This window comes from Simochromis diagramma, unplaced genomic scaffold, assembly GCF_900408965.1.
Source record: "Simochromis diagramma unplaced genomic scaffold, fSimDia1.1 OVJJ01000596.1, whole genome shotgun sequence".
NCBI lineage: Eukaryota > Metazoa > Chordata > Actinopteri > Cichliformes > Cichlidae > Simochromis > Simochromis diagramma.
The window spans coordinates 10,447,238-10,473,899 of NW_024387245.1; the positions used below are offsets into that span (position 1 = coordinate 10,447,238).

A 26,662-nucleotide genomic window follows, 5' to 3' on the forward strand; every position below is an offset into this window, starting at 1 on the left:
AGGCTCTGCTGCCCACATTCCCATGGGAGGTCCTGTGTCTGTGCCCACATGAGTCAGAGCTGTTTTGGTATCACAGGGGACAGGGCTGATTTCTGTGAACAACTTTTATTTGCTCCACAGCAGTTTCACAGTTATAGGAAATGTCTTTGTTTGACATTGTTCATGTGGTGCAAACCTTTTCAAGCGTATTAGCAACAGAAAAAAAAAAATCTTACTAATAAGGATGTTTTCCAACTTAAACTTTGGCTGTTATATCTCATCATGAATATTTAATATCACTAATAAATATTTAAGAACCGCAAACACATTTTTCAGGAGCATTAATAAAACTTGATGTCCTGACTGATATAAAGCGTCCTTTTACATGTCAGGAGACACACTTCCTGAATAAAGCGCACACGGATGCACGGCACATCTAAACAGATTGTCCGGACAAACATATTATCTTTAATCACAGCAGTAATGCTTCCTTTCTCCTCGGTCAGCAGGGGCCTGACAAAGGGGAAATGTGTGGCATATTGAAATAGATTTATTCAAACTGATAGCATCTCATCCTATCAGCTTCACACCAAGTGGGCCAAACTGTCTTCAAAGCCTTTAAGGGTGTATTGAACAAAAGAGGGGGGGAAAGTGTCCAAATGAGTTCTGGATCATTCCAGGAGCAAAGGGATCGATAACCACCAGGCTAAGCTCCTCTCGCTCATCCATCTGATTCATATCTTGCCCTCTCTCTGCTTTTTTTTTTTTTTTTTTTTTTGTGCAGATATGAGAGGAATCACCAGACTAAAGGCTTCTGGTCTGTGGCAATATGTACCAGCTTCTGGCTGTTTTCTCAGATACATAAAGCTGTATGTAGTGATTAATGTGAGAAATGAACCAGTGTCAGGATGGACTAGATAAGTCAGCATATTGCGATCTTCACTGGAAACATAAGGCAACAAAGGGAATATATAGACATCCGTAAATAGCTCTGTTAGATCTGGAATTAGAGGTAACGTCTCTTGTGTGGAAAGGATCTTCTGATTAGCCTGGAAGTGCCACTGAGCAACTGTTTATACACTTCAAATAAGGTTCAGATGGCTGCAAATTTTCGTGAAAAGTTTGCATGTGTCCACCTGACAATCATGACTCACATGATTAAATTAATCAAAACACTACATCAGTCAGTTATTGTTAGTATTATTACAAATACTGTTTTATATTACTAATTTCTTTTTATATATATTATTCATGTATGTCACTTTTAGAATGCGTCTAATGAGTCATACAAAGGCTGTGAGACACTGGTGGCCCTTCTCAGCTGCTTTTTCTCTAAAGATAACATCTCAGTTCAACAGAGGGAAAATAATACACGGGCAGGTGGTTTTGTAGTGTGTAAGCACTTAAAAATCATTATATGAGTCCAAATGAAAAAGTCAGATCAGGTCAGTGTTCAATGACATATTTCATTTTTCTGAGGGCGGAGAGATGAAAAGCTTTTGGGCTAAATAAAGTAACTATTGAATCTTAAGGCCTCTAGGGGGATCCACATGCAAAGGTCTGCATATTCTTCTGTTTTGAGCAAGAGCAGCCCAGTTACTTCAGTGTAGTCAGAAAAGACTCTTCTCAGAAAAAAAAGAGCATCAGGTTAGCATAACTAAGTAACCGCTGAGCAAGATTAAAGACCGAATCCAGTTAACTTTGATATCCAACCATAAAGAAAACCCAAGCAAATATAATGTATGTACAGCATGTGAGTCACTAACAGTAACACAAATATTTTATGTGCTGACTTCTGAATGGCCTCTGCAGTACAAGGAAAGAGTGTCTGCATAATAATGCTTTGTTCTTAAGCCTCAAAGGAGACTGCTTGACACAGGACCTGAACCGCATGTTTATGGATGGAGTTTACAAAATCTCTAACAGCACACTTGTAATATAAATATAACTTGTGTACACTGCATTGACAGAATAATAATCAGTACATATTATTATAATGCGCTTCCACTGGATAGATTAAATCAAGCAAAATTGGAATATTTCCAGGCAATTTCATGTCTTTGGTATTCTGCCTGGAAACCCGAGTAAGTATCAAATCAAATCACTTTTATTGTCACATCACATGTGCAGGTACACTGGTACAGTACATGTGAGTGAAATTCTTGTGTCCGAGCTTCACAAGCAACAGAGTTGTGCAAAAATACAATAACGTAAAACAAGCAAAATATAAGAATGGCTACATCTGAGACTAATAAATATATGTACAATATATAATAGTATATGCATTACTGGATGTGTATACTAAATATGTTTTTCTACGTGTGTGTGTGTGTGTGTGTGTGTGTGTGTGTGTGTGTGTGTGTGTGTGTGTGTGTGTGTGTGTACATATTTTACAAATTAAATAGAGTAAACAATAAAATAAAATATATAAAAATATACAGAGTTGGTTGAGACATGTGCAAAACAGAGGCATTTATATACAGTGTGGAGTGCATAATGTTGAAGTTCCAGTAGTGAAGCTGAGGTGTCTATGACGTGTTCAGCAGTCTGATGGCCTGATGGAAAAAGCTTCTCTCAGTCTGCTGGTACGGGACCGGATGCTGCAGAACCTCCTTCCTGATGGAAGTAGTCTGAACAGGTTATGGCTGGGGTGACTGGAGTCCTTGATGATCCTCCCCACTTTCCTCAGGCACCGCTTCCTGTAGATGTCTTGGAGGGAGGGAAGCTCACCTCCAATTATCCGTTCAGAGCGAAGTATTTGTGATGGGTTGAGTTTGTTGGCTTACTTAAATTTGAAATTAAAATTTAACAATAGCATGAGATTCTTTTCAAATTATTTATTTGATCTATTTTCATGCTAAAACAATAACTACACATATTACAAAGAAAAAAGCATCAATGACAGAATTTGCTAAGCGTGTACACAATTGTTGATCTTGAGAGGAAACCAACAAATCTCTATTCAAACCAGCATTTATCAAATGTGTGGCCTTAATGTTTTGGAATATGTAAAGCTGTAAGCAAATTACAGAGGTGCTTTCACTTTTAATGCTGTTTTAATGTATAGTAAACGCTTTAGCAAACTATTGCCCAGTTGCGAAAGCCTGAATGGGGCCGTATCAGCAGGCTACTATTATCTCCCAATATTAGCTATTTGTTGATCTATCATTAATAACACCCGATAGATAAAAATGTAAAAAGCAAAGAGACGAAAGAAACACCCTTCAGCATAGTTTGTTCACCACCAGGCGAATAACTTAATAACTAACAGGAATTTGGTATCTTAATTTTAAAAATTGTGCTTGACTGTTTTCTTTTTCTTTTTTTGTAAAACTGTACATTTGAAAATTCATTGATGACAGCAACAATTATATTTTAGCATTAAAAATATATTCAAAATGCATTTTAGCATTTTTAAATGTTTTTAAAAATAAATATTTAACTTTTTTGACACCATACACTAAAACAATAGTTGAAATATAGTAGTAAGTATGTATACAGTTAAACAGCCAACTCAACATGACCTTGGTTCTGGCGTCTTAGGCCTTGGGGCTAGGGTGGGGTTCATGGTGGACTTGACTCGTGATAACCTGTGTGTCTTTTAAATCTTGGCTGCGGCCCTGAATACACTCTAAATAACTCCCAATCTTTGGTTTGAGTCCTATTGAGTATTTTCATTTTTTCGCGTGAGACAAGCCTCAGAAATGTTTTCAGATTATATGTGATGCACATGCTGAGTGTAAGACTAACCTACATAGATATCTCTTATGAAACACAGTGTGCTCAGTAAGTCATTCTGACCTCTATTCTGTCACATCCTCTGTTGTGAGAGCACAGATACATTATGTAACCAATGCATCACAGAATGACACCGTGCAGTGATAAATAATATATATATATATATAATAAATAAAATAATAACCCTTCACGGCGCGTTTCAGGCAGAACAAAAGATCAGAAACAAAGCGCACTGTCGCGTCCGCCTCTAATATCAAATACACTCAACTACTGTAATCCTGGACTTTGATCACGTGAGTACAAACTTGGCCAAATGGAAAAGGCGAGTCTCGGGTAGTACGCTTCCGACCGCCATTACATTACAATGCGCGGTGGGCTGGACGATCGTGCGCGAAGAAACGCCACAGCGCTCGGCGTAAAACAAACAGACACGGAGGGTGAGAGTGACACATTCGGGCTGCGCGCACGCATACACTTCCATAGCTGCATAATAACGCCGTCTGAGAGATAAACAATGAGGAAGGAGTCGCCGCCGAGGAAACCAAACACGCCTTTGAGGATTTAATTCAATAGCGAAAGAGAAACAGGAGGATGCGCTTTTAAATGCCGAGGTGGTGCTTTATGAGACATTTCAAATATCTTTATATCTGCAGCATGCAACATATTCTTTATGTCAGCAACGGGCGCCAGACAAGGACGGACACTTCTGCTTGAACTGTGCGTTTTTAAAGAAATCCTACCTGATATATGTATTTTTTTTCTGGTGTGCAAGACTGAGGCTGTTGTGGTCGCGAGAGGACGTTTCGTAATGATACAAAGCTGAAAGGAAGGAAGGATTTTTTCAAACCTCCGTCTGCACAGACGCCTGTTTGTCGTTTTCCTGCTGGTGGAGTGAGCCCTGCAAGAATAGTTTTTTTCTTGTCTCAACGCTTTGACTCATGATTCAGGCTAACTGAGGAACCCGCTCGACTTTGTCCGTCCTGCCGCGGAGGAGCACTTGGTTGGTTGGTTGGTGTGTGTTTGTGTGTGTGTGGAGGGGGAAGCTTTTTTTTAGAGACCTCTCCGTCTGCGCTCCCGTTTAATTCAAGAGCAACAGAGGGATTAAACATTCCTGCCCGCACCACCCGTTTGTGTGTGTGAATGTGTGTGTGTGTGTGTGTGCGTGTTTTCACGCACACTGGGGTTACATTATTGTGAGAGGAACGGTTGTGACAAGAAAGACGGCTATAAATAGCACACGCGATTCTCGAAAACTATCACAAGTGGTGCATCAGCTTGTGGAAACGGAATCAGATATCCTGCGTGCTCCTCAACTTGATTGTTTCGCAGTGCAGCGATTATATTTCAAGAAGTTTTGACTCTTTAATTTTTTTTTGTTTGTTTTAGGAGGAGGAGAGGAGGTAGGCTGTTCCCAGAGCGAGGAAGAAAAGGGAGTCGTTTCCCCCCCCTTACAAATGGATTACGGTCATTTAATGATGAAACTATCCGCGGAGAGACTGATTTGGAAACAGGCGGATCTTCCTCGGGATTGAAATGGATACATTTGTGCGCTCTCCGGCTGTTGACAGTGATCAGATTTGGAATCGCCCGACCTGGATTGTAACAATGTTGTGATCCCCCGCACACGCTTGGATATATCAACACTACAACACAGGCTTTTTTTGTTTTTATTTTTTTAATGCATTCTGCACTTCTTTTTGAAAACGCCCATCCGACCACTCCGAGCCTATTATCCGGACCTCTTGTGAGGTTATAAACCTGCTTGTTTTTTTAAATTTCATTTTTTATATATAAATTGTTATTTTTAATTTTTTTTATATATTTTTGGGGGGCAGACTCGTGAGGGAACCGATTTGTCAGCCCCTGCTCGGTGTTTGATAACCGATGTAGGATTTCGACATGCCCTGCGCTGACGACCCCAAAGGCGGACCATTATGACTACATCGGCGAATTGGGTGGCTAACGGGGCAAGCCTTGAGGACTGCCACTCCAACATCTTCTCTCTGGTACGGTATTAATAAATCATGTTCGTCACAGACACGCGAGGCGGCTGTGATGGACAAGTCATAAGACAGTGGGGAGGCACGCTTTAATGTGTGTCTGCTGTACGAAGGTGAACCAATCGCTGATGTTGTTATTAGACAATCATTAACACGGGTTAGTGATTCGGAATAAACAGCATATTTCACCACTGTATGCCTGATATCATAAAAGGAGGGTTTAACGAGGATAATTCAACTTTGCTATCACATTTTCAAACCAAAACAAATCTCGTGGCGCTTTAAAACGCAGGGTTCAAAATGCTACCACAACTGACTGGTCAATTATTTGTGTATTTGCATGTATCTGGCAAGTAAACAATAGATAAACAGTCATTTATTTTCTCCCTATGAAGAGCACAGTGGCCATTATCCTCCACCCCCTTTAAATAATCATTTCACTGGAAATCTTGCAGGAACTCTAATGCATTGCCAAGCAACTAACTTGGAAAGGAGCCCTGCTGCTGCCACTGTCAGATATCTCTACAGCCAGAGAATAAAGCAAAAAAAAAAAAAAAAAAAAAACCTAAACAAAAAACACCCCCCCCCCCCCCCCCAAAAAAAACCCCCCAAAAAACTCTGATTTTCAGAAAATAATAGTCTTATGCATGGCGCTGCTAGAAAGAAAATGCTACCTAGCTCATAAATTGGAAATAGAAGAAGATCTGAGAATGAGAATTAGTGGAATAATTGTCTCACAGGAGAATTTTTTTTCAAAGCAAGAGAGATCTTGACAGGCAGCATCATGTATTAGGCACACAACGGAAGCAGCACTTTCACACTGAAAACAAGGTGTTTTTGACTCTCCAGGCAGCAGCATTTTTGCAGAGGGTGGAAGGGAACCGAGCGGCAGTGCTTTCACAGTTTTTCATCCTGCAATCAGCGAGTTAACTGTCTTACTACAACAGGCAGCCAAGTGGAAAGGCATGCGGTAGACTGAGCTCAGGCGCAGGCTGCCGCTGAGAACCACAACAACATATGGGTCCTGGGGGCTTTTCTTTAGGTGATCATGCAGGTTGTCGACCTGCAACAGCAGTTGGGACCCTGTTACACTACATACTGAAGTTATAGGGGCACATGTCACATGATTTAAAAAGCACGACACAAAACAGGAGATAGGGGAAGAATAGACTTTGTAGTTAGCACAGAAAGTCAAAATGAATCATCACTTCTTCTTTCTTGTGTACTTGAGTAATATTGGTGTCTGTAACTGGAACAAAGGGGGGAATCTCGAGCTATTTGAGACGTTTGTTTGGATTGCAGTTGCACAGAAACACTGGCATTACGCTAGAAGTCAGCCTGTCAGAAAAGAAAACATCGATTGCCTCTCTGTCACCGTGTCATTCGCGGATATTCCCTTGTGTGTGCGTGGGTGTGTGTCGGGGGAGAGAGCTTGCATTCACTCGCTGTGGCATTATTGGCCATCGTGAACACAGGGAGAAAGACACCATCCATCAGCTGACTTGTTTAGAATATTTATGACTGGCTGGTGCCTAAGTGGTTGCTCACTGGCAGGACTCATGCAGTTCCAAGACGGGACAAAACACTAATGAGACACCGAGTATCCTGATTAGAGGGGGTGATGGAGACAAAGAGACAGCAATGAAGAGTTGCATTTTGATGCTCATGTGACAAAATGCGGCAGAGGTGGAGGTTGAGGTGCTGTTAATATCACCCAAAGGGGATGAAATGAATCAGCAAACAAAAACTTCAGCATATTCGCGCTTATTGTTTCCTGCAGGCGTCGCTTTAATGCAGAAACGGTTATTGATTAGTGGATGGAATATTGATCAACAAGGAGAGTAATTATTACCTTTATTTAACCAGGAAGTCCCAATGAGCTCAGATCTGTTTTACAAGGGAGGCTTGGCCAAGGTAATCAATCACAATATAATAAATATGTAATATACTCAAAAAAGAAAGCTACAAATACAACTTAAAATACAAGATCTACAGCATAATGTAGAATATATAAATACTCATAACATTTAACATCCACAGGTCATTCCTTATCATGCTTTTAAACTCACCACTAGATGCAGGCATGATGGAGATGAGATCTTTCTGTCTGAACTATAAGCACATCAGGAAACAACCATTTAGAGGAAAGTAGCTGGTAACTGTTACAAAGCTACAAAGGTAGAGTGGAAGCTTAGTTACTTTTGCTTTGTAGATTAGATGAACCAGCTACTCCTATTCTTCTGATTTTATGAATCAGTCGAAGGTAGCATCAGGTTTTTTTTTCTTTTTCATGACAATAAAACTGGCTCTGAGGTGGGATGTTTGTGTTTTTTTATCTTTCCCTCTAGGTTGTGTTCTAGTGGCTAATCACTGAGCGCTCCTGCTCTGACAGCCTGTTAAACAGCATTCCAGCATGCATTAACCTTGTCGCTCACACCGACTTGCTTACTGTTATTGCAACCCGCACCAGTTAAAAAACAAGGGTACCTTAGGAAGCATAAGCTCCCATAATGTGGGAACTTCATGGGGGCACGGTAGGATTACTGTCATGAGCTCCGTGTGGCCCGTGTCAGATTCTTGAGATTGCTGCAATCACACAACCCACAAAACAACTGTCTTGTGTGCTGGAGATCATCCATCTGTGACAGAAAGCAAACAAGAACCTTTTAGGTGGGAGGCAAAAAAAAAAAAAAAAAAAGAAAGGAAAAAGAGGTGACACGGTGAGCTAAGTCGAAGTGGCACTGAAACAGGGAAGGGTGGAGGAAAGGGAGAAGAGGAGAAACAGGAATGTTTTGGGCTAAAGGAGCGAGCAGAGAGAGAGGGAGAGGCTGATGGACTGAAGCAGAATCTGTTTTCATTTTAGGAAAGTATTATGACTGATGTGCATTTCCTGACTGCTAGCCTCGGCCTATTTGAGCGAGAAACTGAGAGTGAAAGAGTGAGACAGAGCACGAGAGAAAATTAAAGAGGGAGAATGTAATGGGAAAGAGAGTGAGTGAGAGAGAGAGAGAGAGGGAACAGTCATCTTTCTGTGGACTGGGCAGGTTCTTATAAGACTGAGTCCCAGCCTGAATATGAAACGCAAGGAGGAGACAGTTAAGAGCCTCACAACACAGGAAGCCTGTGTGTGTGTGTGTGTGTGTGTTTGCACTGGGCACACTGTAAACCATGCAGACTCTGGAGGAAAACTTCAAACACCCGTCATATTATACACACAGGCAGACAAACACACCCGGAGATGCTTTCACAAACACAAGCAGCAACACAAAAAGAGAGGTGGTGGTGGGGGGTGGGTTAAGAAAAATAAACACCCACATTCCCACACTCAAACATATGTATCGCAAAAGTGCACGGGCACACTAAAGTCCTCCCACTCTTGCGTGCGCGTACACACCATGCACCTCGTCGCCTTCATCCGGGGTGTGAATGTATCCTACATCCCGGGCTTGTGCAAACATATGTGGAATGGAGAGACCTTAATTAAAGGACTTCTCCTGTCCCCCTCGACAGAGGCACGTGGAGTGTAACACTGGTAATTAAGTGTCCTCAAGTAGAGGTCTAATGTGATCAACTAAAAGGTGCTCATTAGCCAAACTATTCCAATAGAGATCTTGCTTGTATAATGATGATGCTACTGTCTGGTGTGGACATAAAAATGCTAAAAGATGAGGCTGAGGGAATAGCATTAACAGCGGCGTCTTGATTTATGGCAGGTGAGTGGCCATGGCTTGTAAGAAGAAGCAGGTAATCAGGAGCGGTGCCTTTTTAATTTAAGCTGTTTGCGTCTGCTTGTTATTAATGGTAGAGAATATTGCAAGGTTGCTTAGGGATGAAAAAGAGCTGGTGGTTGGATAGTGTGCATGTCGTGGTCTGCTGAGCCAAGAAATTGTTAAACTGGGCATCATTTGAATTGTGTGTTGGAACTATACAGCAAGACTACTGTTTTTGGTATTTGGTACACTCTAAGAATGAAAAATGTATAGCTGTTTAATACATATATATATATATATATATATATATATATATATATATATATATATATATATATATATATATATATATATACATATATATATATATATATATATATATATATATATATATACATACATATATATATATATATATATATATATAGGTTGTTTGTTTGTTTCTACCATAACAACCTCTAAAAATAAATAATTATTAGCAAATAATGTCACGTATATTACTAGTAGTAGATTGTCGGGCCTCTGAATACGATAGATATTTTTAACATTTTGAGATATTCAGAGATTTATCATTTGTTATTTAAACTGCTAATTATGATCACCTAAAAAAAGCACCCAGGACCCATATGTTGTTGTGGTTCTCAGCGGCAGCCTGCGGCTGAGCTCAGTCTACCGCATGCCTTTCCACTTGGCTGCCTGTTGTAGTAAGACAGTTAACTCGCTGATTGCAGGATGAAAAACTGTGAGTTAAACTTTGTCAGTATTTGTTTTACCAAAAAGATAGTTATGTCACTTCAGTTTTTCTCTTGCTGCAAAATGAGATTAGATTGTCAAGCATCGGGGCAATCGTGGCTCAAGAGTTGGGAGTAATCGGAAGGTTGCCAGTTCGAGCCCCGCCTTGGACAGTCTCGGTCGTTGTGTCCTTGGGCGAGACACTTCACCCGTTGCCTACTGGTGGTGGTCAGAGGGCCCGGTGGCGCCGGTGTCCAGCAGCCTCGCCTCTGTCAGTGCGCCCCAGGGTGGCTGTGGCTACAATGTAGCTTGTTATCACCAGTGTGTGAATGTGTGTGTGAATGGGTGGATGACTGGACGTGTAAAGCGCTTTGGGGTCCTTAGGGACTAGTAAAGCACTATACAAATACCGGCCATTTACCATTTACCATACCAACGCTGTCACTGGAACCTGCTATAAATGAATAAAAAATTCAGACTAAACAATAAGTTGGCAGTTACATTCAATCTGTTTCTGATGATAGAGCAATTAACTGTGATAACTTTAATTGTGATGTCAAAAATCACATGTCCGTTGCTGTCTGTGTAGAAATTCACTATTAACGATTACAATTGCACTCAGCAACATTCCTGTTCTATAGTAACATAACCAGAATACAACCAGCTGGCAGCCAATTGAGTCGAGTCCCCTTGAATTCTGCTCATTGACAAAGATTCATTCAGACTGAGGGCAACATGCCTGCAGTCTGTATTTATAAACTACTTGCAACTATTTGCAAACCTTCGACAATCTTGCTGAGAGCGGTTGCAGTCAGTCCAAGTCAGACTGCAACTGTTTGCAGAAAGGTTGCCTCCTACCAGGTGAGATGTACCAATAGCCTTATGATCAAAAGTGTGAGTGATTGTGCTGGTGTTGGATGTTTTTTCGGTTTCCTTGGCTAACATTATCTCAGGATTGTGGTACATGAGGTTATCCCTCTTATTCATCGAATTCCCAGAGGATTGTCTGTCCTGTATCGATACGCTATCACTACGTGAAACTATGCTGCATCAGGTTCCCCCTACATCTAATAAGTAGCAAAACATACAAAAATAGCAGGAGTATGTGAGTAATAGCTTAGATGTAGTGTCACCATGATGCTGTTTATTCTTCTGCTGTAAATGGCCTGCTCAGTGCACGTCTCAGTCACAGTTATTTACCCGCCAAAATCATGGGAGTCTAGCCATAAACCAGTCTTTAGTAACAATTTTTCAAACTGTAGCTAAAGACATGCAGTGATAGCACGCAGAATGACTTGTTTCCTTGTGTAAACACAAGCGTTTTTTAAAGAATAAATTAGCCAATAAGCAAGAAAAGGTAAAGGAAAAATTTTTAAGAAGCATTAGCCACGACATATGTAGTGTTAAACTTGGTTAAGACTACATTAAGCTGTTGAATTGTGTGTTTTTAATGGAAGACACCCCACGCTGTCCTTGGTGAACATTATAAAAGCGGAGGAAGAAACTGCTCACTGGTGTGTTTTGTTATAGAATAATGCAAGTGTATAGCACAAGGGATTAAGTCATTCCAGGCTTGTCTACACATACAGCTGTCAGTATAAATTTAGCATCTTTCAAATCTATGTGTATATAAATAAGAAAAAGATGATTACAAAATCAGGATCTGTCAGATGAAATGATGAGTAAACAAACCTTAATCTAGGCATTCGATATCAGATGCCGGCATTGTTTAAATAAATGCGCTGCAGCTTTTTTTATACAAAGATTTTTAAGGGCGACACTGAAGCCAGGACAGCATTAAGGAGTGATCATTCCAGGCTGCTCGCTTGTAGTTCACACAGGTAGCGCTGGCTTCACCTAGCCTCTGTGCGACACCTCCCACTAATCTGCCACTGCCGCCGCAGAGGGAATCCTTTGTCATGGCAATAGGTCTTGTTCAAGCAGTGGGCCACCTGTCTGCCTGGACAGGGCATGCTCTGTGTCAGAAACACATGCTGCACTCAAATAAGTTGTGAATGAGCAGTGTAGTAGTTACAGAAATAGGATAGAGTACAAGTGGGAAACAGGAAGACGGGAATCGCCTCGCTCGTACTTCTGTTTTCACTACACATCCCTTTTCTCGTAAATACTCTCGAGCGTAGTCATGGATCTTATCTGAGCAGAGGGCTTGTCAGGGACCTGCCGCAGAGGTGAAGAACGGTTCAAAGGCAGAGTGGGCGGGAAGGGAGGGAAGGAAGCGCCGCCGGTCCCAGAGCTGGATATGGGACAGGATGGTGCAGGAGTATTTTGGAGCACGGTGGCTTGAGTGTGAAATATGTAAACCCAGCAGTGCCAGCTGTGTTCTATTCTTAGCGCCCGCTGGTGCTCCTGCATGTGTGTAGGGCGACAGAAGTCTGAGAGGGGAAGGAGGATTGGCAGGAATGGGCAGTAGCTGGTGCCATCAGCTGCCCGTGACAGCTGGAAAGTTTGGTAGGTGGTTGGCGAACAGGCTGATAGACTTTTAGAGAAATGTGTATTGAAAACATCATTGTTTAGTGTTGCTTTTGCCATTTTCTGGTCATACTGGGATAAAAAGTACAACATTTTCTTAGCTTTGCACAAGAAAACATTTTATTCACAGAAGAAAAATACATATATATATATATATATATATGTATACAATTTAGACTAAATGGATACTGTGTATTACACGGTAGGTTATATTATTTGTATGATAATGACATTAAAAATAATCCAAAAGGTACAAAAGAGCACAAAGACAGCTGTGAGCTGTAGTTCAGACTTATTCTACCTGCCACTCAGAGTGGTCCCACCTCTAGTAATGCATATATTTCAGCCGTAATGAAATTTAAATGGGCCAGTTATAAATAAAAATCAGTTTCATGCAGCTGTTATGAAGGGGAAAGTAGCTATAAAAACCAAAGCTGTATTTTACCATGCTATAAAGACGTTTTACTCTATTGTAAGGTTGGACATTTTAACATGAGGGTCTGTGGGGACTGACTTGCTTTTAGAGCCAACCACAAATGGACATTGGAGGCACTGCAGTTTTTGGCACTTCAGCGTTGGCTTCATTTTTCAGCCCTGGAGGTTGTAACTTGGATGATGCAAAACAGCTCTTGATATACATTAAAGCCATGATTTAAATGTTTTATGAAAATATTTAGAAAATAAGGAGTCATGCATACTTTCCTAAAACAAGTTGACGTTGTAGTTAATTATAGATCCTAAGTAAATGCAGTTTCCATCAATTCAGTTGTTATTTGTTATCTAAAAAAAATAAAGATATCCCCAGCAGAGTCACATTTCCACCTACTTCTGCTATTTTCCGCTACACATGAATTTCACTTTGCTCCTCCACATCTGGATTCAACACAAATTCCAAAGGATGGTACCTAATTGTTAGACGTATTCCAGAAACCGGTCAAACTTTTGTTTTATGATGCCGCAGGTCTCATGTAGCATCACACAGGCGTGCTGGGCTTTCCTCGGGGAGATCTGTTTGCTGTCTCTCCACCTGACTGCAGGCCAATTGACAAAAAGAATTTCTTTTAAGGGAGATATTGCCCTGCTTGTAACTGGGCAAATATTTTCTGCAAGCCAGACAGCTTTGCCAATATCATGGCTGGCTGGGATTCAATTGCTGTTAGAGCGCACTTAGGTTAAAGGGTTTCTCATAGAGCTGCAAAACAAGAGGGGAGAGAGAAAACATTAATGTTGTCTGCCGCGCTGTTGCAAATTCTAATTATCGTGTGTTCATGTTCCATTGAGAGATTATCTGCGACCAATCAGACGGGTACTTGATGAGAACAAACACATTATGTGCAGACTGTTGATTCACGACCGTTTGTGCATTGATTCTCACTGCTCTGCCAAACGGCGCGCTCTCTCTCATCTTGAATTAGGCAGACACTCATGATTTTTCAAATGCTAATGAAAATTTGTACAGCTCAATTTCAGTCCTGGCTTGCTTTATGGAATAAATGGACATTGCAGCGTAATAGCGACGCACAAAGAGGTTTGATGGAATATTTACCAGACAGGACTGTGAAGACACGGGGCTGAAAGCGTTCATGCCATGTTGTTGTTGTATCGGGTTGTAAAGAGTGAATGGATGCAAGAGGAGGACTTGAGTGGGATTACATAAGATTGTGTGAGTGCATGTGCTGGAGTGCAGAGGACTTTTAGTGTAAAAGCTCTGATTGGCTACCACGCCCACTTAGTAAGCAAAACAATGGATTACAGACAGCAGTCGGGTGAGTTGCAGGTTGGAACCTGTTCAGGTGTGACCTACTGAGATACTAATGGCCTGGCAATGCCTTAGCCCTCCACCCACTCACCTACATGCAGTTTCGTGCTTTCCAGGTTCCTTCCTTATATTCTGCTTATCTGATGAAACAACTGAAAAGTCATGTTGACTTATGGAGGGCTGTCTTTTTATCTGAAACGGCATCCCTGTGAGGGGAAAAAAAAAATCAATGCAGGAAATTACAAGCCAAATTAGATATTTTTCATACTGCTTATGCTCCATTTGCCCAATTTCAGGAACAATCAGACTATTAACTACTTGTAGGCATTTCAAAAAGCCTCCATGCAGTGCTAATTGTACAATTACTGCACTGAGTAATTTTTTTTTTAATACAATTTAAGTCATTCTTGCTGCACAAAAACTCAGTGTGTAATCCTGTACAACGGTAATGTTCAGTCACATCGGAGCTCATGAATTCCAGCTGTATGGGGCCGGGGTGGGGGGGGGGGTAAGGGGGAGTAATGCTGTAATTTATAACAAATATTCTTAATCTATTGTAAGTTCAGCGTTAATGAAATTGCAAATAACATTTAGCTGTAAATAGTGATATGATGAGCAATAATACTTGCTAATTATTATTAACAATATAAAATCTGAGACTTTGGCGTTCATTCATTCGACTAATTTGACTGAACTGTCCTATAATATGTCTTGTATCATATCTGATAAAAGACTAAAATTTCCACTGTGCTGAAATGTGCCAACAAACAGTTTATTTTATATTATTTTTAATGAAAAACAAATTTCTAATTAGTTGTTAATGATTAGCAGATAGCTTTGCTCATTTTAAAATAAAGATGTCATTACTCACTAGCGAGCCTAGCTCATTCCCAGGGTGTCAAACCGCCGTTTTGTCAAAGCCACTGGCGTCCCAAAGATCCACACAAGGCGGCTTTTGGTGTTGCAGCTGTGACACAACTGTCCCAGCAATAGTGAGACTGGTCTGAGATCCAGCGTCACGTATTAGACTCCCTTGGTGGCATATCACTGTATTCTGTATATGTGCCATATAACCCCCACACACTCTTAAACAAACTGCCATAAATGTCAGTTTGAGCTTAATAATATCTAATATTGTAAACACTTTATTGCATATTAACGGGAAATAACTATTAACAAAAATGTAATTAACAGTAAATTAAAAAAAACTAATTAATGATCAACTTGGCGTTTATTAACGGTGGTTGTTATGAAGTGTTGGGAGGTGTAGCTGTGCTCAGGAGGGTTGTGCAGCATGCGGCTCTGTGATTTTGAGATTTTTACAGTACTGTAATGTTATATTTTCACTGTAACCCTGGAGACAGAAATCTCCAAACTTGAATATCTTGCTGAATTCCTACAGATGTTGTATGTTGCCTAGCAACTGTTTTTACTTCTCTCTCTTCCTCTTGTGATTCTCCGTTTTTCTGTCTTTTGTGTCTTTTGCTCATTTCTCCCTCCCCGTGGCTTGTCACAGTTAATTAAGTTACACCAGAGACACTAGTAAAGCAGGGGCTGGTTTATTTATTTGCACGTTAATAATTCAGTCGGAGCTGGACCGCTGCTTTAGTCTGTCCCTTAATGCTTTGAAAGCAGCCTAATGCTGCAGCTTGTGTTGTTTCATTTTGCAAATGGCAGGGGATCTTGTCTTTCAGATGTGGCTTCGCTACTGTACGCAGTGTCCAGCTGTCTTTGTTGGTCTTCCGCCGCTGCTCCTCCTACCTCCTACTTCTCTTTGTGTCAGGTGAGAAGTCAGGGTTTGATGGAGGCTTTCCGCGGCGTGATTGGCAGGTCTATCCGTCACTCAGCCCTGGGGACTCTCACTGCTCTAATTAGGTCGCTTGGCTTGCTCACCTCCCAGGGCTGGATGCTGCAGCAGAGCACAGATCAAATGACGGTCCCTTGTTTTGCAGGGGCTCGTAAAGGTGGTGGCAGAAGGCAGAAGAAAGGCATCTGTTTAGTGTCCCAGAGGCCTTTTTTCTACACCTGTTTGGCGCTTTGGTGTCGCTCTCGCTTCCTCGCAAGTGCAGTAATGTGCATCGCTCTTCATTTGTGTTGTAAAATGCCAGAAGGGAGCGCGACTCCTTGTGGGTTAATTTGATTTCAGCGGGTTAATTGATGAAGGGGGAGTCGTTGCCTGTTCTGATTTTTGCCACTGGCTCCTCTAACTGGTGCCTTCTCGGTGTTGACTTAGCAATCGCAGCCTCAGAGCTCACGTTGTCTTTGTTCATATTTAATTTCCGCACTTGATTTTCCGTTGGACTGCTTCAGCATTTCAGCGCTGAAGCGATAAACAAACAAACACACACGCAAAAAAAAAAAAACTGTCATTAAAGTTGTAAGATTTCACTTCCTTTTTTAAAATTGTGACATCTACTGTAGAACCAAGTGTGGCTCAATGCTGCAGCAATCACTGAGCAGTTACTTTGCTGAAAATACTAAAAGAATGGCAGCTACTACGTCTGCTCGCAGCATAGCCAAACAGATCAGTAATTGACCTTTCTCATCAGGCCGCACAAAAAAATTGGAATCTGATTTCATTCTGCAAGCAGAACAGCAGAGAAGTGGCAACCTATTTCTTTATCCGACGATGTAAGGGAAGAGAACCAGGCAGCATGTGGAGAAAGAGGGCCGTGAAAGTGGAGAGAACTGAAGCAGGGAAAACTAAGGTATTGTGTAGCTGTCAATAATGCCCCAGATTAAAGCTTTCTTGATTTGAAGATTGATTTTGAGGCTAACCAAGGAAAAAAAATTAAATTTTGTTTCATTTATCTCCTTCACGAACGTATCCAGTGCGTTCCCAGTTGCATGCTTTTAACGTGAATGCTTTCAGTTCTAAGAAAATAAGAGGATGTGATCTTGTTCACATTGGCCTGAATGTGACAGCCACATGCCATTAAAATGACTATGAGGGGAATTAATATGTGTAAATATTAAAGGGGATTTCCATAGATGGAGTTTCTTAATTTTATTCTGCATGCACAGCTAATTTCTGTCATGTCAAGAAAACAAAACCAAAGTCCAATTATTGCAAGTACCATTCATGAAAATCTTTATACTCCCAAGTACAATATGTAAGAAACGATGTTTAATAATCTCACATTTTACATGTAACAACATTATCTGCGTTTTCTTAAGAGCTTATCTAACTTAGTGTTGTGGGAATGCGACAGTCTGTCCCAGCTGATACAGAGCTAGCGGTTTACACACACCTAGGAGAGGATTCTAGTTCATCACTGGTCCTAAAACAACCAAACACTGTCTTAACCCACACCTACCAAATAACGGGACACGCACGGCTTTACCCAGAATACCCAGATTACCCAAAATCCACCTCTTCTTATTCGTATACAGCGTATGTTTTTTCCTACTTTTTTCTACTGTGTGATGTCAGTGAGGGCAGATATGCTTGCGATCATCTCAGGCGCAGAAGTCCTGCCCACCTGCTCATCAAACCTTCTGCTTGCGAGAGGCAGCCAATCAAAAGACACTTGACTTAAAGCGGCGAGGACTCGTTTTCAGAGAGCAAATAAAGTCCTCTGACATTGAATCAAAGGGAGATGGATGCTGTTGTGTTTGTCTGATAAAGACAACAAGTCTTATCTAAAGACTCACGGGCATCACAAGCGATCTGAACACACCCCAAATATTGGCAGCTTGGCAAGCGGCTAATCAGATTTGACATTGATGAGAAAGCTATGCCACTCTAAGACAGACTAAGTGTTCGGCATGTGCCAGAGTAGGTAAAACTGCTGAGCCAAGCTGTCTCTCAATCGCCTAAAGTGGCTCCTTTGTCAGCCTGCGAGGCTCTTGCGCTGAGATTCCTAAAGAAGTGGCGTCTCTCTCAGACGACATTGTCTGTGTGCTTTCTGTCAGCTTTGGTAGAGTATTAGGCGCTTATCCTCTCAGATGATCACATCGGCTGCGTTCCTGTTAGAAGCTCAGGCATTTGCCAAATATATTTAGTCGACCAAGACTAAATATATTTCCTCTTAACTTTCAGTGTAAACGCGTGTTTTCAAAGATCTCTTCTGTCTTCTGCGGCTTTATGTGCTATGGCTTTTCACGGCAGTCGTTTGTCCTGAAAGTGAAAGGAAGTGCTCCGCAGAGTCATGTCTGAATGCTTTGTCAGTACACGGCTCTTTCTTTTTCTAGGGTTGGGCCAAAGGAGTGTGTGTGTGTGTGTGTTTTCCTGCATCAAAGTACTACTCAGGGAGTTCAAGAGGTCCATTCAGAAGGTCTGCAAGTTTTCAAGAGAAAAATGAGGGGAGTGAAAATATTTTCAGACTGCAGAGACGTTCCTGAAAAGTCTATGTCAAGTGTGTTTTCCTCTCAGCTTTGCCATCTGAGTAATGAATGTTTCCTGTTCATTGTAAAGCTCCCGGGCTTTAAACAACATATGCACACGAGTTCCAGTTTGTTTGAGCTGCAGTATGACAAACATCTCTAGAAATGGATTCCACTTCTCTCTCTCTCTTTTCTTCTTTAAGTTATGTTGTGTTCAAGCACAGTGCGCTAAAGATTAACGCACTGACTTCCATATTTTTGTGATTACAAGCGCGGGACTGGTGTACTGAGGCTGACCTCTGGTTTGGAGACAGATTCTGTTATTCTGAGTTCCCCCCCACCCATTTTTTTCCTCCAGGAAATACCTTTTAAACTCTCAGCTTTAAAGTTTGGATTTCTGTCCGACACCACCTTTCAAAGATAAAAGATTGAATCTATCCTATTGTGCGAATGGTGGGAAGATTTTAAAGCAGCTATAGCTAAAGCTAAAGCTGTGTTTTCTAGACAAATAAAAAAAACAACAAAAAACACATAAAAAGATAAATAAATATAAAAAAAAAGGCAAAGAGAAAAAGTATGAGACACACCTGCCGGGATGTATTACATAGGCATCTGTGGAGGTGAGAAAGTGCTGAGAGATGAGCGGGAGAGTGAAGACGAGGAAGATAATAGAGGTGAGAGTAAGGTCAAGGCTTTGGTCCGTCTTAGCAATTGAAGGAAAAGCTTTTGTTTTTGGTCCTGCATTCAATCAGAAATTGAACCAGCCAACCTGGAGAACAAGGGGCTCGGAGGAGTGCAGGGTTTTATTGACAGTGAAACAAAATCTTCCCATCTTTTTTCTTGACCCTTTTGCCTTTTCCCCCTCCCCGTGGTAGTGTTTAAAATAGACAGAGACTGCAGCCTGGAATAATCTTTGATTTGCTCTTTTCTACTCGGAAGGGTGATGAGGAATTTGCTGGTTTCAAATACATATTTGCTGTGCTCTTTTTGCCGGCTTGCAGACTGACAGTCGAACCAAGTGCGCCGACGGCACAAAAGGACATTTTTGTCCTAGTTAATTTCTCTCAGATTGATGAGAGTCGAATCCCAATTGGGTAATCCGTTCTTTTATAACATGTTTTTACAGTTTTGCCTCATTTAGCACCAAAATTGCTCTACTCATACAGCACATTGTTGTTGTTGAAATCCATTCTCTGATTTGGTGTGCACTTCAGGAACTTAACCCCCCCCATTCCTTTAAAGAGCGGCGATGACAGAATTATACTTAAATGAGTCAAATAACCGTTTTTTTTGTTGTCCTTTGTGACTGGATTTTCTTCAGCAACACTGATTTGTCAGTGGAGTAGCAAATAATAGCTCCGCTCTTTGTCTCCAGACTCAGTTGTGATATCAGTTGAATTCACATGCTTGACAGATTTTCTCTTATGTGTTACAAGTGGTAATTTATTCATACAAATATGAGAATTAGCTGTTTGTTAGCACTGCTACTGATTTCGGAGGTCTGATAGTGAAGGTGAAGAGTGCTGAGAGATCGTTATCATCCAGCAAGAGTGTAGCTATCACTGCCTCCGTGTACAACTCATATATTAAAGAAAAACACGGACACAGTATTGACGAACGCGCACGTAGCCGATAAACGAACGAAAACACACACGCGCGCACAGACAGATAGATGAGCAGATCTTAGCTGTCACGTCTGAAAAATAACTGGACATCAGTCGGAAAATATGTCCGCCTCCCGATGCATGCCAGTGATTTCTTTTTCTAATTTTTTTTTATTTCGAGCACTTCTGGTCTGCACATCATCACAGCTGCGGTGTGTGTGCATGCCAGTGTTTGTGTGCAGGCATGTGTTTGGATGTGCCCGCCAGCGTGTGAGCGCAGCTCTGTTCCCCCTTCCTTCAACTGTGCCACAGCTAATCCTCCACAGGAGTTCAGCAGCACTTGCCACATGGCCAAGAAGCACACAGCACCTTTTGACAGCGCACTCTGGCCCAAAAAGACAAAAAACAAACCAAAAAAGCTCATTATTTGATAAAACCTAAGCCTTTTCCACACAGATTGGGTTTTGTCTGATTGTTGGGGGTTTCTCTGTGTTATTGTTGGCTCTTTACCTTAAAATCTAAAGCGCCTTGAGTTGATTAGAATTATACTGGCAGAAATTAAGGTGACTTCTTCCAACTTTTGCTATAAATTGCTGTGCAGACTTCTAAGCGGAGCATGTCTGAAGGGGGCCGTTTGAAGAATCCGTTCACGGGAGCGTGCTTTTTGCTGGTATGCCGCCATTGTAAATATATATTCTGACACTTTGCTTCCATCATCTCAGAGCTCCTGATTCAGTAGAAGCAGCAGACAGCTGTGCCAAACAGTGGAGGAACTTTTGACATTGACTGGGAGTGACGAGGCAGTGCAAGCAGATGTCTTCCTCTTTGCTTTGGGACAAACAGCATCTTTGACCTTGTCACGGCTAATTTTAGGGCTCGGCTTATCACAGCGCCAATGTTTATATCTTCTATTACACGCGCTGTCGTTATAGAAGGGACGTGCTCGTAATTATGGGTTCGTTTTGCTGCGAGGATGTTCCTGCGTGCCAAATGCATACTTTATTGTACGCTCACAATTTAGGACGTGTGCCAGTAGGTAATGTGGATATGTTCGTTAGGAATACTTGAGCATATACACACCCTTCCTCAGAGTCCTTGCTTTCTCTTTTTAGCTTCTTATTTGGGTGCAGAGAGTAGTCGCCAGTTTGCAAACACACTTAACATTTCTATAAGCCTCCTTGTCCCCTCTTTTTACAATCATCACAACCGTAGAGCCTGCTTTTCTTCACCCACTCAAAGACACCGCGGGCTTTAATTTCCTTTGAGCTGCTCTTTTCTACCTGTCTCTGCGTTAAAGTGGGTCAGTATTTTTCTTCCCTTCGTTGGCCTTGGGTGGCTTGGTGCCTGGGCCAGTGTGCCAAACATGATCCTCACAGCTGGGTGAACACAGGGGAGGAGAAGAGGGCAGCGCAGCACACTCGGAGATTTTCCCTCTGCCTGCCAAATCTCTGTCCTGTTCAACAATGCCTTTGTGCACTCTGCTCATTCATGCTCGAATGCAAACACGAAAACACAAACAAAGATCAGAATATAGTTTCCGGAGCACACGTGATCATCACAGGATCACTGACATTTGTGTGTTTTGGTTTCTTTACCCACACTATGTGTGTGCTCCTAAAAAAACAAAAAAATCAGCATTATGACAGGATTATGTCTCCTGTCAGGCTTTGATGGAGGAGACGTTTCCAAAGTTGCAAGTCTGCAGCAGGCGACAGAAACACCCTTTATCTCATTAGGTTAAATGGAGAAGATGTCAGTTGCTGGGCCAGATTCCAGCCATTGAACCTGACACTCGTTTCCTCTTTTCATGTCTCTCTCGTTTTTGGCTTGGCCTGCATTTCAGTGCCGCCACTCCTGCAGTAGTTCATTCATGCATTTCACTCAAGGCCATCCTTTACGTCTCCCTGTCACTCTATAGCTCGTCTCTCTGCAGTAGTTACACACTCTTTATGCTATCTTTACAGCAGCACCAGCAGCGGTGAGAGCGGCGAGTGAAAGCATCGATTAAATAAGGTTACAACAACACAACAGGGAGACGTTAAATAATTTTAACTGTTTACGCAACGATCATAGCCGTGTAAACAGGAAGCCGGCGAAAATAGAAAATGAATGGACGGCACATGTGCAGATATTGATTAAATCAGCAATGTCTGATGTGATAACACAATTTATATGGTCACTGTTAAAAATCACACCTAATGGGTTCATCCATAATGCTCGTTTTAATTCATCTTCTATATAATAATGCTTTATTTAGAAGCTGATGTTTTTAGAAATCCTCACTACAACAGTATTGCACATTAACTATTAGTTAATAAATTATTTAAAAAAAGACATTTATTAAACTCAGGATCATTTTAATCATCGTTCTGCAAGACGTTCAACTGTAGTTCATTTATGCTGCCGACAAAAAACAAAAAACAAAACAAAACAAAAGGTAAATGAAAAAGAATGAATAAATAATTTAGTCATGAAAAGTAAAGCTATTATCTGTGCTGAAGTGTGGAGGATGAAATCAGTAATCTCACAGCCCGGGGAAAGAAACTACTTTCTGTGGCACGGAAGTGGATACATCTGTATCGCTTGCCAGATGGCAGCAGGGTGAACAGGCTGCGGCTGGGTTGGGCATTGTCATTTAGCATATCGCTGATGTTCGCTAGATCGGTACCTATGATATTATGAGCATTTTTAATCACATGCAGCAGAGCCTTCCCATCCTGGGCTGTGCACAACCTATCAAAGTTTGTGATGTTTCCAAATGACTTTTTCTTGTGCGTGATTTAGGAAGAACATTCATTTCCAAGGGTGTAAATGTGTCATGTCGGTGTCCTAACGATTCCCAGGAATCTAGAAGCGTTCACATGCTCCAGCTCAGCTTTGCTGCTGTGTGCGTGTATGTCTTTGCCTCCTTTTTTTTTTTCCAATCATGGAACAATCAGTTTCTTGGTTTTGTTGTTGTGAAGCAGTAGATTGCTCTCTGTGCAACACACTGCAAGATTGTTAATTTTCCTCCTGATATAAACTCATATCGGTGTCAAAAATAGAAAAGAAGAAAACCAACCGTCGCTTTTTAACTGAAGCCAAGACAGCATCCTGTAATGTCTGGCCTGAAATGCAAAAATATTCAATGCAGAAGTATATAAAAAAAAAGCGTGAAACGGCAAATCCGCTCGCTTTGGTGAGGCTCGCAGAACAAGAGAAAAAAAAAGGTGAAATGATTAAAGAATTGTTAAAAAGATTACTTGCTAAATTAACTTATAAATGAACTAATTATTTTACATTGCATTTAACTGTGTTTGCACTGAAGCCACAGGGAAATTACTCTATTATTTACTGTAAGTATTAACAATGCATTACAAATACAAGATTTAAGGTTCTTTTAATTGCTCTTCTCTTCCAGGCGGAGTTGACGGGCATTAAATGGCGTTGCTACAGGTTCTCCAGCGGCGGGGAGTACGGGCCCGTGATCTCCGCCCCGGCCCAGGACGACCCGGTTCTGCGCAGCTTCATGCGCTGCGTGCAGTCCAACCTGCTGTGCGTGTGGCGACGCAAAATCAAGCCCGATGCCAAGGAGCTGTGGATCTTCTGGTGGGGCGAAGAGCCCAACCTTACTGGTGTCATTCATCAAGAGCTGGAAGGTGAGAAAGAGGATGAAAGCGATGAAGGATGAGGGTCGCTCCTGTGTTCTATCCATCTCAATTATTTTTCCATCCCATCGGTCTTCGCCTCAGCTTCCATTGTGCTCTGGAAGTTGAGGTTGTAAGCTTTACGGGCTTGTAGTTGCTTTATATAGAGGGGAGTTATCATGTGGAATACAGTCTTCTTGTGCTTTTAGTGGATTTTATGAAAAACTGTCAGAGAATCGTGAAATATGTGTTGTGTGTTAGATACATACACACAATAACGCAGGGTTTCATAGTGTGGCATAATGCCTGTATGTTATACATGAGCCGCAGGGGCTCTCATATAGCAGACCTGAGTATTATGCAGATTCAGGCTGTTTAGTCGGCTGCACATTTGTTTAAGATGTTTAGGGCATATTGATCCGGTTTGTGTGGAGCAGTCCTATTTCTGAGCCCCTTATAGCTCATATCTGTGTTTGCTTTTGCATCTCAAGTGTTTATATGCTGCTTCAGGACTATCACTATGATGAAGCGCAGCAAACGAGTAGATTTTTCTTGCCAGCGTGACTATGTGTGGCGGCGTGTGCTGGTGAAAATTACACCGAGATATCTCACTTGAGAGAGTGCTACTGTCAGCACTGTTGTCCCTATTTATAGCAACATTTGCATTATCTCGCTGTGCACGTGTGTGGAAGTCTAACGTATCGACCAAGCCTGTGGAAGACGGGGAAACAGGAGAGGGATTGTGTTGGGTTTGGTTCAGCAGGACACGAGTCGGGAGCTGGGAAAGACAATATTGGATGTAGAGGTGGAAGCGATAGCGAAAATTTCAGTTTTTCGGTTATCTATTAAAACTGACTTGACGTGAAAAGGCCTTTCAGGCACTGCAGTAGGTATTTGACAGATGTTTTTGCCACTGCTGGGGAGAGCCTTTTACTCTGCACAAACATGTGTAAGAGAGAAAGATACGCTGTATATTCTGAGTTACGTTTGCATCACTGACACAGAGAAAACTCACCTTTTTTTCATTGCTACCCCTCCCCTATCCAAGCTGCCAGCATCCAAACTCCACTTTTATATCTACTCACATCATCCAACTCCGATATAATCTGGCCTTTGTGAAAATGGTATTTTTTTTCATCGATTTAAGAAGATCTATGAAAGCTGATAACGATCACGCAAACACATTGAGTCAGTGTAGTGAGAACAGTGGCAGCATTTAGGCTTTCGGAGCAAAAAAGTTACCTGAAGCCATAAAACAAGCATGTAGAGCGTGAAATTTTAGCATTACCTCACCAATTTACAAGCTGCTAACGGCAGCCTAAAACACTGATAATAACTCTCTTTGACTAGCACACTAAGGTCCAATAAAGCTGATAACAATCTAAGCCTTTTTAATTACATTTTATGGTTATTGATTTCTTCCTGTTGCAGTGGTGTCACTGTTCTAAGAATTTTATTACTATTTGTCTATTTTTCAATGCAGAGATATATCCTGCACATTAACACGTGTTAGACATTTTTCTTTATATGTTACTTTAAAAGAAAGTCAAGGTAATATTTCATGCACTGGTATATTCTGAGATTTCGGGAGGCCTTCTTTTAGAGTAGTAGAGAGAAAATGACCAAAATGTACATTTCTTATATTTTATATACGGTGTAAACACGTTTATATGTACTAAAATACAACATATTTACATTTTTACAAAACCTTATTTTGCAAAAGTAAGTAACAAAATGAAAAAATAATTGTAATGAAACATTTTTACTTCTTAAGTCTGAAATATATTTTTTCTGCATTACATGTGTTTAAAGGCACGAATTGATCTAACGATCGTATCTTTGTTATGTAAAACGAAAAAAAGATAAAGCCTCATTTACACATTTACACATCCATTGTTTTGTTTAAAAAATTGTGTTAATGTAATAATCAACAACAAAAGTCACACGTCGATATTTCTGCTTATTTTTTCTAACTGTAGACTTGTTTCTAAATATTCAGGTTGAATTAGATTCAACATAACTACCCAAACAAGAACCCAGAGATGTTTAGAGATGGCTGCCAAGTGGCAAGGCTTGCTTTGGTGACAATGTTGGCCGGCTGTTTATGTTCACAAATGGCCTGTTAATAGCTTTAATTGTACATCAGCCTGTTGCTGTCTATACACTCTTCTCATAGTGATTAACTGAATCCTGAAACTATAAATATTTCATTCTTTTATATTGATAAGGTGCTGAAACACAACGACAGCGTCACACAACTGAAACTGAAAAATGATGCATTCATTGAGCTTTGATATATTTATTTCTTATTATAGTCACTGTTATGTCTCGCTGTATATGCCGTTTGATTTAGCAGTGCCTTGTGTTACAGGGGTTGATCTCGCAATGTTGTTTGTTTAACTGAAGTCCAAGTGAGCGGGTTTCAGGTAGTCTCAGTCTATGAAGTAAGAATCTGCTGGATTATGTCTTTGACTTTCAGTACTTCCACTTCTTTATCTTATAGAGGCCAGTTTTGGAGCGATGTTAGTGCTGTGGGATCTCTTTCTACGCACAACAAATGTAGCCTACACATACTCACACACACATCAAGCATACGCTTATGATGATAACACTTCTTATTTGTAAAATCTCACAGGTCTCCTATGTATAATTCCTATTAAGCATTGAAAATAGCACTTGGGGTGTAAGAAGTGGTTGA

General features: G+C 41.1%; 1 protein-coding gene across 8 annotated transcripts in view; it reads left to right on the forward strand.

Annotated features, from left to right (window-relative positions):
* The first annotated feature begins 4,160 nt into the window (after positions 1 to 4,160).
* The window catches only part of LOC120714617 (mediator of RNA polymerase II transcription subunit 13-like), an 86,117-nt gene continuing 63,615 nt past the window's right edge, over positions 4,161 to 26,662 (forward strand). Inside the window, exons 1-3 of one of the 8 annotated variants that reach the window (XM_040000940.1) lie at positions 4,161 to 5,466; positions 5,553 to 5,723; positions 23,739 to 23,976. In XM_040000940.1, coding sequence (XP_039856874.1) covers positions 5,652 to 5,723; positions 23,739 to 23,976 — 310 coding nt within the window. In that variant the 5' untranslated portion in view covers positions 4,161 to 5,466; positions 5,553 to 5,651. Of the gene's footprint in view, positions 5,724 to 23,738; positions 23,977 to 26,662 lie in introns of all 8 variants that reach the window. The other 7 variants (XM_040000943.1, XM_040000941.1, XM_040000942.1 and 4 more) reach the window with 7 other exon arrangements.